This window comes from Cornus florida, unplaced genomic scaffold (genome assembly GCF_030987335.1).
Source record: "Cornus florida cultivar Cherokee Brave unplaced genomic scaffold, ASM3098733v1 CherokeeBrave_3.0.0_Hap2_Chr10, whole genome shotgun sequence".
Classification (NCBI taxonomy): Eukaryota; Viridiplantae; Streptophyta; class Magnoliopsida; order Cornales; family Cornaceae; genus Cornus; species Cornus florida.
This window is the reverse complement of record NW_026775580.1, coordinates 103,055,945-103,067,518: the sequence shown is the minus strand read 5'-3', so window position 1 is coordinate 103,067,518 and position 11,574 is coordinate 103,055,945. Positions and strand designations below refer to the sequence as shown.

Here is an 11,574-nt window from a genome sequence, read left to right as displayed (position 1 = left end):
CTAATTATGAAGTATTCTTGGCAGAAGTTGGAGATGAATTAGAAGTTGACGTCGCAGAGGTTAATATCAAAAAGCCATACGTTTATGAGGCGTTGGTTAAACCTAAACCGACCACGAGGGGCAATTCATCAACGTCAGCATCAGCAGCAAGGAAAAGTCCTGCCGATACCGGGAAAAGTTATTCTTTCGACTTGTCAAAACAGATCAAATTTTTGATCACTTGATGGCCGATAAAATGATATCTTTGCCTAAAGGGCATAGGATTCCATCTGCAAGTGACTTGAATGGAAAAGAGTATTGTAAGTATCATAACTCTTAGAACCATGCTACTAATGATTGTACTATTCTACGAGGTGTATTGCAGAAAGTTATTGACGAAGGCACTTTAAAGTTCCCGAAGAAAACTCCAGAGACCATGAAGGTGGATACTAATCCGTTTCCAACAATCACATCTACAAATGTAATAAGCTTAGCCAAGCGAGAAAATCGGCAAGAGGCAGAGAAGTTATCTGGTGAGTTCCTTTCATCAACTGTGACACCTGAAAAGATGGCAGAATTGTAGAAGCAATTAAGGGAGGCTCAATTAGCCTTGATTGATAATGGTTGTTGCCCAAATTGCAAAGGAAAGCAACAACCAAAGAAAAATGTGCCAATAGAGGTTCAACCAAAGAAGAAAGGAATTCTTGAGAGGCTTATTTTCCCGTTGAAGCTTGGAGAGGAGCTTCGGCAAGGTGATTCCAGCAACAGCCATTTGAAAGCAGGAAGGCCAACTCGGCAAGGTGATATATCTAGCCGATTTCATTCCCAAAATCAGCATCCCAGTTTTAAGAGGTAGGCACTGGTTCAATCAGAGATTTGGGTACAGAAAGAAGCTAATTCATATAGAGTACGAACTGTGAAACCAAGGACAGACTCGATTGAAGATAGATGGACTCGAGTTAATCATCCAAAGTTCCCTAAAGCTCAACAATCACAGAATGGGGGCCTAACTCGATCTCAGAAGCGTAAAGAACAAAGGAGAAAGGCTGAGGAAAAAAGAAAAGCTGAAGGAGGAAGTAAAGTAGTGCAAGCCGAGGTTATCGGCATTCCAGATAAAGATAACCCGGATGAAGAGCATCAGCCGACGTAGCCTAGACGTAACAATGAATTCAGAATTCAGTTTGGCAGTTTCCTAGACGAGATGTCATGTAACATGGCATTTGTATTACCAGCAATGTTCCAGGCTCTATTGGCATCAAATGCAAATACTGAGAAGAATGAGAAGGAAACTCAGCCGATTCAGAATTTATCAATTCTTTCCTCAGAATCGGCAGAGAATGTGGTTTTTGAAAAACCTCTATTAGCAATGACTCAACAGCTCAGGCCTTTATATGTTAAGGTGTGGGTAGAAGGTCAACCTATTAATCGAGTCGTGGTAGACAATGGCTCGGTTTTGAATGTTATTCCAGCAAACACATTGAAGAAACTCGGCAAGAGTATGGAAGATGTTATTCCTACTGATGTAGCAATTTGTGGTTTCAACGGAGGTTCTACCAGCACTAAAGGGATCCTTCCTTTAGAAGTAGAGGTTGGGGGTAGGACGTCTTATGCAGCATTTTTTATTATTGAATCCACGGCTTCCTATAATTTGTTATTAGGCTGTGATTGGATTCATCCCAATATGTGCATCCCATCATCATTACATCAGATGCTGATTTTTTGGGATGGAGATAAAGTGAAAATAGTAAATGCCGATGATAAGCCATTTGTGGCAAAAGTGTATTTGGCATATGCTGTTTTATATGACGAAAAATGTGTTGGAAAACCAACCTCGGCAACCATGAGAAGAAGTCTTGCCGATCGTGAAATAGGTGAATTGCAGCAGGAGAATTCTAGGTCGAAGGTAGAATTCCCTCGGCTTGCTATAATTGAAGAAGTTATTGATGAAAACGAAACTTGAAAGGGAAGCTGCTCGGCAGCGGGACTTTAGGGCCGCTTGCATCAGGCTTCAAGCGTACATAGCCGAAAAACGGCTAGAGAAAGAAGCAATAATAGAGTCAGGACCATCGGTCAATCTTACTGAGATCGATCGGTTCAGTAATGAAAAGTTGGATGCAATTCAGTTGGAAGACTTGGAGTTAGCACCAGCAAAGCTCGATGATCTTAAAGCAGACACTTAGGATCCTTTAAAGGAGGTGAATTTAGGCACTGACACAGAGCCTAGACCTACTTATATTAGTGTACTGTTAGAACCAGAATTACAAGCCGATAACTTCGGCATGTTGAAACAATACAGTGACTGTTTTGCTTGAAACTATAAAGAAATGCCGGGTTTATCCAGAGATTTGGTGGAACATCGGTTGCCCATTAAAGATGGCTACAAGCCATATAAACAGCCACCTCGTCGAATGTCTTAAGAAGTAGTAGACAAAGTTAAGATAGAAATCGAACGATTGTTGGACGCTGGCTTCATTCGAACTACAAGGTATGTTGAATGGTTATCAAATGTTGTCCATGTTATCAAGAAAAATGGAAAATTACGTATATGTGCTGATTTCTGAAACATAAATTTGGCAACTCCAAAAGATGAATATCCAATGCTGATAGCCGATCAGCTGATTGATGCGGCTGCAAAGCACCAAATTATGTCTTTTATGGATGGACACTTAGGCTATAATCAGATTTATATAGCCGAGGAGGACATCCCAAAGACAGCTTTTAGGTGTCCCGGATCGATCGGAACTTTTGAATGGGTGGTGATGCCTTTTGGGTTGAAGAATGCTGGGGCCACATATCAACGAGCCATGAATTCTATTTTTCATGGTATGCTCGGCAAGTTTATGGAGTTGTACATTAATGATGTGGTGGTGAAATCAGCAACAAGAAAAGAGCATCTAATCCACCTCAAAACATCTTTTGAGAAGATGAGGGCTCATAATGTAACGACCCACTCCACCACATGGTATGATATTGTCCGCTTTGGGCCTGAGCCCGCACGGTTTTGCTCTTGGGCTTCACCCCAAAAGGCCTCATACCAATTGGAGATGACACACTTACAAATAAGCACTTCACCTTTCCTCTACCCAGGCGATGTGGGACTGTGCACCGTACCCGTAGCTCGCCAGTGTGGTAGCCTGACAGTGTCTCTCGCACCCGCCCACGGCACACCCGCCCACAAGGTCATCACAATCCACCCCCCTTGGAGGCCCGACGTCCCCGTCGGCACACTTCCGGCTGGGTCAGGCTCTGATACCATTTGTAACGACCCACTCCACCACGTGGTATGATATTGTCCGCTTTGGGCCTGAGTCCGCACGGTTTTGCTCTTGGGCTTCACCCCAAAAGGCCTCATACCAATTAGAGGTGACACACTTACATATAAGCACTTCACCTTTCCTCTACCCAGGCGATGTGGGACTGTGCACCGCACCCGTAGCTCGCCAGTGTGGTAGCCTGACAGTGTCTCTCGCACCAGCCCACGGCACACCCGCCCACAAGGTCATCACACATAAGGTAAAAATGAATCCAATAAAGTGTGCCTTTAGAGTATCGGCAGGAAACTTTTTGGGTTTCTTGGTTCATCAAAGGGGTATAAAGATAGATAGGAATAAAGCTAAGGTGATTATTGATGCTAGTGCACCGAGAAACAAGAAACAGTTGCAGAGGTTACTTGGACAAGTGAATTATCTTAGGAGATTTATTGCTAATACAGTTAGGAAGTTACATGTGTTTTCCCCGCTACTTAAGTTGAAGCCGATGGAAGAATTCAGATGGGATGATATTCATCAAATGGCATTTGACCAGATTAAGCAATACTTATCGAGTCCTCATGTCATGATGCCACCAAGAAAGAAATGGCCGATGAAATTATACTTATCGGCTGCTGAAGAATCCATTGGAGCTATGTTAGCACAAAAGAATGAAGCAGGAAGTGAACAAGCAGTATATTACCTTAGTTGAGTTTTAACTCCAGTCGAGTGTAGATATACACCGATTGAGAAATTATGTTTGGCCTTGTACTTTGTAGTAATGAAATTAAAAGTCTATATGTTGCCTGTTTTGGTTTATATTATTTGCCAAACCGATCTTATAAAGTATATGCTATCAAGGCCATTAATCACAGGCCGGATTGGCAAGTGGGCTTTGGCACTAATGGAATTCAACTTTGCATATGTTCCACAAAAGGCAATTAAGGGAAGAGCATTGGCAGATTTTCTTGCTGATCATCCCTCGCCTGAAATTGAGTCACAAGTATTTAATGAGCTTGACTCAACATCTATATTCATGACTCCATGGACTTTAATGTTCGATGGGTCAAGTACCAATGAAGGCTCGGGTGCTGGTATAGTGATAATATCCCCAACAGGGAATCAAATCTCGTTTTCTTTTTTTTTGGATTTCACGTGTTCAAATAATCAAGCCGAGTATGAAGCATTAATTATCGGCTTGGAAATTCTGTTGGAAATGGCAGTCAAAGATGTCCACATTGTGGGAGATTCAAGTTTAGTGATTAATCAAATCTCAGAAGACTTTAGATGTTTAAATTGGCAATTAAGACATTCCATTCATTGGCAACCCAATTGGTTAACCAATTTCACAACGTGACTTTGGAATATAGACCAAAGGCCATAAATAAACTAGCTAATGATTTAGCACAGACAGCTTCAGGAGTAAGGGTGCCGAGTGGAATGAAGGAAAGAGTAATAAAGATTACACGTCGATCTCTTCCATCAGCTGAAACAAGAAATCAAATTATGGAAGAAGTCTTTGCCACTGATCTTGCCGAATTGGATGATGATGATTGGCGAATTCCTTACATCTTGTTCTTGCAACATCCAACTCTTGAAGCCGATCGAAGAATTAGAAAGAGTGCAGTCGATTGTGTGCTTCTGGATGGAGATCTTTATAGAAGATCGGCTGATGATGGTTTGTTATTTCAGTGCATTAGCAAGTTTGAAGGTTTGAAGATCATGGCTGAGGTACATGAAGGGATATGTGGAGCTCACCAAGCTGGTATAAAAATGAGGTGCTTGATACGCCGATATGGATATTATTGGCCAGGAATGAGAAAATATTGTATGATTTATGCAAAAGGCTGTATAGACTATCAAAAACATGGTCCAATGCAGTGGGTCCTAGCAATAGAAATGCAATTACTAGTTAAACCATGGCCTTTCGGAGGTTGGGTTATGAATCTAATCGGCAAGATTAATCCTCTTTCATCAAAGGGTCATCATTGGATTATTCTCGCTACTGATTATTTTACTAAACGGGTAGAAGCCGAGGAATATGTATCGGTGACTCATAATACTGTTATACAGTTTTTGGAGCGACATATCTTTCATCGATTTGGATTACCGAAAACAATTGTTGCCGATAATGGGTCTGTTTTCCGAGCGAATGAAGTGTTACAGCTCGGCATTGATATGCAAGTAAAAATGGTTACCTCAACACCCTATTATGCTCAAGGGAATGGCTAGGCAGAAGCATCAAATAAAGTTGTGATTGAAATTATTGAAAAGATGATAAAAAAAACAAGCCGATGCGTTAGCATGAAGCCCTTTCAGAAGCCTTATGGGCCTATAGAAACTCAAAAAGGACAAGTACCAGGACAATTCCATATCGGCTAACGTTTGGTCATGATGCAGTGTTGCTGATGGAGTTAAACGTAAAATGGGCAAGGGTTGCCTTGCAACATAATCTCATTACTGCCGATTATAACGAAGCTAAGCTTGCCGAGTTGGAAGACTTAGATGAAGTCTAGAAACTTGTTTTGGATCACCTTATGATGCATAAAGCAAAAGTCATGAGGGCTTACATGAAGTTCAAGTCATTTGCAGAGGGCGATATGGTTTGGCAGACAGTTCTTCCACCTGGAAAGATGGATAGGGTCTATGGCAAGTGGTCACCTACTTGGAAGGGTCCGTACTTAATTCACCAAGTATTGCATGGAGGAGCTTATAAGTTAAAAAATCTAGATGGTGAAGTGCATGAAAGGCCAATAAATGGAAGGTACCTTAAAAAATATAAGCCAACTATTTTTGAGCTTATGGAAGAAAAGAAGTTTCCAGTTAAGTCAAAATAGTTTGGATTGTATTTTTGTCTTTTTGTTTGAATGAATAGTGACTAAGTATGGTTATGTAGTAAATAGAAGCTTAGTATATTTTAAAAGCAAAAATATCATAATGAGACCATTCAACACATCACAAAATGCAAATTGTTCAAAACATATTACAGACCCATGAATGTTCAAATTCTGGTGAAATTATAGTGAAATTCTTCAAATTTGGCTTTAAAGTCTGCCCACAAAGCTCGAGATTGATTAAGGGATGTTTCTGCCACCTTCTTGTTTTGTTCCAACTTCAGCATCTGTGCTTGCAAAGATTTGAATTTGAGAGCTGCGGTCTCCGCTTGAACCTTTAGATTAGCCACCTTACTACCAAGCTTTGTCTTGTCCAACTGAAGTTGAGCAAGTTCGGCTTGAAGCTTTTTCTCCTTAGCAGCCAGCTCGGCAGCCTCTTTCTTTAAGGATAGATGCAGTTCTTTTCTTTTCTTTAAAGTTTGAGAAAGTTTTTCTTTCTCATGATACTGGGAAGAGTAATGATCAATAGTATGGATTGATTCAGCATAAGCAGTTGTCAAAGAAGGCACTCGAAGCTGGAAATTTTTGAAGAAGGTTTGATCATTCAGGGAGAATCCAGGATAACTACCGAGGAAAGAAAGTGTCTCGGCCAGTTCATTTTTGAATAAAGGAGTAAGAGACAAATCCTGTTGTACTATTTGGGACAATATCTGGATGGCTTTTATTACTTCTGGGGCTATGTCAGATGATGGTTCAGTTGGAATTTCAGGAGGATTAAGATCAGGTGAGTCAAAGACAGAATCAAATAAAGAGTCAAGGGTGTCAAAGGGAGAGCTTGGGTTGGTACTGACAGGATTGGTTGGATTAGCTGAGCCATGTTGTACCTGAAACATGCCATAGCCATAATAAGTTTACAAGAACAGGACATAAAAGAAATGTATATATATAGAAATATGTCGTTACTCACTTCATCAGGATCTCCAATTTGTTCACCAATTGAAGTTGTAGCCAGGTTTAGGGAAGATACTGGAGACCTTGATTTTTGTCATACTGACACTTCAATTTTGTCTTCATCTTCGACATGATCAGTAGAGATTTCCTGAATTGATTTTTGATCTGAGGAGACTTGAGTTTTCTACAAATAATGCCGATTTAATTATATTCAAGGAGTAATATATATATAAAAGATCAAGCAGAAAGAAATTACATTAGGAGATTCGGTAGCAGACTTCTTCTTCTTGGAGATGACTTCATCATCATCAATCAAATCAAAATGTCTCTTGGCTCTTGATTTTTTGGGTTTCTTTCCTATGGTCTTCTTTCTTGTAGCTTTCTGGAGAAGAAGTTTAAGTAAGGGAATGGTATGTATCAAAAATGATATATATGATTCGGTTAGGAGTATTACCTGAGTAGCCGAGGATGGGGGAATACTTTGCAAAGGAACATAGAAATCAATGTAAGTTTCTTCAGATTTGGTACCAGATTTCTCTGGTGCATTGGAATATGTGCCTGGAATTACATTATCCATTGATAAGTATCATATAAACCAAATAGAAGTATTAATGGAAAGAAGATGATAGAAAACTTACTTTGCCAAGAGCGTGATCTGGTCCTATCTGCACGAGCTGCTGGAGGAGGACGAGTTGGTGCAATATTTGTTATATTCTCCGGCTCAAGAGCGGTAGTAAGATCAACGAGTTCGAGGGAATCAACACCTTGAAAATTGAGGGATATGAATTTGTAGGAGCCAAGGAAGGTGGACACAAGTTGACTAGAATCTACAGTCCTGGTAAAATTAATAGATGACACCCACCAGGTTTCGAAGCTTGGATCTGTATGCGGTTCTTATAGAAAGGATTTGTACTGATATTCTTGAAAACGTTGGGTAAACCGATTGGTAACATCTTGAATCTATTCACTGTTTGAAAGCTTAACCCACTTGTGATAGTTCTTGTTGTAAGAAAAATGGGGAGGCACTGGGATCATTTGCGTCAATCCAAATTGCCGAGCTAATTGCGTTGGGTTGTAAAACTCAACCACAGTTCGGCTCTTGGGCAAATTGGGAGCAACGGTATTGCAAGGTATGTCTCTTGCGATCAAGAAGTGGCCCCATGAAGTGATATAACGGTCAATCTGTTCAGGAGAAGACTCGGCAGTACGGGGAAACAACCAAGATGGAGCTAGTTGACATTTGGAAAAGGGAAGGAATTGGGATTGGGTTCTGATTTTGCACTGATGATAGAATAATTGAAAACAGTCATTAAAGGAATGGTCTTTGGGTTTGACTCTAGCATACTCGAATGACAGCAAAGGATCGTTTGGAGCAAGCCAAATAGGAAGAGCAAGTTCAGGAAAATATGCATGCAACCAGAATTGGTAAAGCCAAAATGGTCCTTCAGACCTTGAAAAGTTGGACGTAATGAGGTCAGACAAGCCTCTGTATAAAGAGGCTAAGAGAAACGGAGCTAATGCCATAGGTTTTCCTTTCAATAGGGCAATGGCCAGTTGAGTAAGGTCCTTGGTGATCTGAATGGCAGGGGCACACAACAAATATCTGCACAACCACAATAGTAAAAACCCTATATGCTCTTGTTCATCTACATTGGTCCCTTCTTCCCCTAACATTTCTTTTAAGAAAGGACCATGTGATTGCACAAAGGGTTTAGCCCTTTTTTGTTCTGGAAAATAAAAAGAGATCTCTTCATCTTGAAGGAGATAATTGATTTCGTCTCCCCCAGGCTTTAATCCTGTTAAAAAACAGACATCCCTCAAGGTAGGAGCCATCATACCACAGTGCAAGTGTAGAGAATTGGTTGTGGGGGACCAAAAGTGTAAAGAAGCAAAAAACAAGGCTCGGTTAAAAATAAAAGGGATCTTACTGAGTTGAATGAGGTCGTAAATTCCCATCATTTTCCATTGCTCTCCTTTTGCTGCTGATACACGATCCACCCAATCGTTCCATTGGAGCATTAGTGGATGCCAATTTCTGACAGAGAGGGTGGGTCTATCCCCTTCCGCTGTCAGATAAAGAGGTTTTGAGAAAGGAAGTTGTTGCTCAGCCTGGGGATAAATTGAGGATAATGAAGGAAGGAATCGATTAAGAAACGCTGGGCCAAGTCCCTTAGCGTTCTCTGTGATATCGATCAAGATAGTAGTATTCAAGTCGGCCGGAACTAGGGTTTTGATTACCGATTTCGTCATTTGGGTGTGCGATGTTGCTTCGGGAGAAGGATTCTCTAAAGTCAAATCACTTTGCTTCTATGATTTTGAAGCCATAGTTGCAAGAAGAATTTGATTGCAGCAAGAGTTTAGGAAGAGAAGAAGGGTTTGCAGAGAGTTTTGTTCAAATGAGAGAAGAGACGTGTTTTTTGTGGAAAAAGAGAGGATTATCACAATGTCATTAATGATAAGATGGATTAGTGTGATCGGCATTTTTGGGAAATCTACTCCTGATATAACTCAAGAGATTATATGATATGTATGCTAAGTCCCAATGCAATGGGTGTATTCAAATTTTGGAAGCCGAAGGATTAAAACGGCTACCAAAATTAGGGGGCATTGTTGACACCCATTTTGGTAATTGGGTTTAGGTTTTAATTGGACTTGATGATCAATGATATAGTAATATGGGCCAAGAACATAAAGCCTGGTCTGTGATGATGTGCTAAGAGTTTGGGCCGAGAAGGATATCTGGGTTATGGAAGGTGATTGGATTGAAGGTGGTTTGAAATAGCATCTTAGTTAGAATAAAATCCATTAGTGATATGCATGAACAGTGACATGGCAGTTCTCATACAAAATAACACTATATGCAAGGATATTACAGGGATATAATGTTTTTGAACTTTATGTTAGATAGGATTTATGTGTTTACTTAATTTTTGAATTAGTATTTAGTTAGGATTAGTTTAATTTGAATAATTATGTGGTTGTATTAGAATATAACTAGGATGCTTGTATTTAGGAATTTGTTTTACCATTTATTCTATAAATAAACAGAGAGCATCCTTGCTATTTCTTCTTCATCTCTATCTCTCTATCTCAATCTCTCTCTCTCTCTCTCTTTTTCTCTCCTCATTCTTTCCTTTTCTTTTCTTGCTATATCCATTATCTCCTCCTTTCTATTCTCTCGTTACGTTACTATAATTTGTTTACAGAAAGTCCTTATAACTAAGGCAATATTGAACTCATTTAGGAGTTTATTTGTTCTCTATCTCCTGTAATCGCCTGAAGTCAACATTCCCTAAGAGACTATAAGTTGACAATTCACAATTGAACCATATATTTGGTTCTGGCACGCCCGCAACTCATCAATTTAAGATTGGCTCTAGCCAACCGATTTTAGGATCAACACAAACATAAAGTTGAGTAAGGATGTGCCTGAACAAACCTTGATTTTAGGTAAGAGAACCCCATAAGATTTATATTGGAAACCTATTCAACAATGAAAAAACAGAGAATAATAAGAGCATAAAAGTGGAAGTAATAATAAACAGAGAGATGGTATAGAAGATTGATATCAATAAAGCTATCTGATTGATGTGAGTATGTTAATCAAGACACATCTGCTTCTACAACAGCCAAATCCAGGAAGAGGGCAAAAGAGAATGAAAGAAGTTTTTTTTTTTTTTTTTTTTTAAATCAGATTTTTGAAACTCAAATTCAATGTGGAGAGAGAGAGACAGACGATGTAGTACTGTAAGAAAAAGCTAATTTTGCAGAGAAAAAAATAAAAAGTTGATGTTGGGTGAGTTTGGCTCCTACTGCCACTGCCGAAGTGTAATCTTCCCTGACATGGTTTTTTATGACTGGTTCGAATCATACATGTGGTGGCCTTGGACCACCTAATAATTTCTCATGAACAAAAAAAACTCTGGAAGCCGCCACGTCATTAATAACTAGGCCCTTTATGGAATTTCAAGACCCGAACCTCTCCGGACCTTTTCTATATCTCGTGCATCATCTCTCTCCGTATCTGAACCATAACCCGACCGATTTTGCCGTCACCAAGCCGAGACAGGCCTCTCTGCCGCCGCCGAGCGCGAGAACTTCGACTATGAGGTTGTCACCGTTGTCTGTGGGATTCATTCACCGGAATACCACCAAGTCACCGTCTCCTATGGGGTTTTGGTGGCGGTGGTTTTGGGGGTGGGAATGGTGGTGGTGGCCCCACAAGTTGTGGTGGTGGTGGTGGCGGTGGCGCCACAAGTTATGGCTGTGGTTCATTCGCCAGAATAATGTTAGGAAACCAATTAGCGGACGATCGTGGTGGTTGTACATGGGCCTGACATTATAAATTGACTAAAATAACCCTTAATGGGGGGAACAAGCTTATTAACTAAAAATTAAAAATAACATCACATCTGTGTTTCGTGGGTATATGTTCATATATGTTTTGTGTGGTCTGGTCTATTGAAAAGAATAGTAATAGTTTACATGAAAATTTATTGAAAAAGGAAAAAAGATTAGCTGATATTTAAATTTACTTCAAAATAAAATGAAAAGATATATGT

The 11,574-nt window shown here is 40.0% G+C and overlaps 1 protein-coding gene across 1 annotated transcript; it reads right to left on the bottom strand.

Annotated features, from left to right (window-relative positions):
* Positions 1-6,228: 6,228 nt before the first annotated feature.
* LOC132278285 (uncharacterized) lies at positions 6,229-9,262 on the bottom strand. Its single transcript, XM_059780086.1, has 6 exons — positions 8,001-9,262; positions 7,651-7,847; positions 7,467-7,570; positions 7,269-7,394; positions 7,113-7,196; positions 6,229-6,945 (listed from the first exon to the last, which is right to left on the bottom strand). Exons 1-6 carry the CDS (start codon positions 9,260-9,262, stop codon positions 6,229-6,231), a joined length of 2,490 nt encoding a protein of 829 aa, XP_059636069.1.
* Positions 9,263-11,574: the final 2,312 nt, after the last annotated feature.

Excerpts from the sequence above, each read along its gene's own strand:
- LOC132278285 (XM_059780086.1), bottom strand. The coding sequence starts at position 9,262 with ATGACGAAATCGGTAATCAAAACCCTAGTTCCGGCCGACTTGAATACT. Across the intron at positions 7,848-8,000 it reads TACAACAAGAACTATCACAA|GACTGTAGATTCTAGTCAAC; the intron begins GTGGGTTAAGCT and ends TAATTTTACCAG. Across the intron at positions 7,395-7,466 it reads CCCCATCCTCGGCTACTCAG|AAAGCTACAAGAAAGAAGAC; the intron begins GTAATACTCCTA and ends CTTCTTCTCCAG.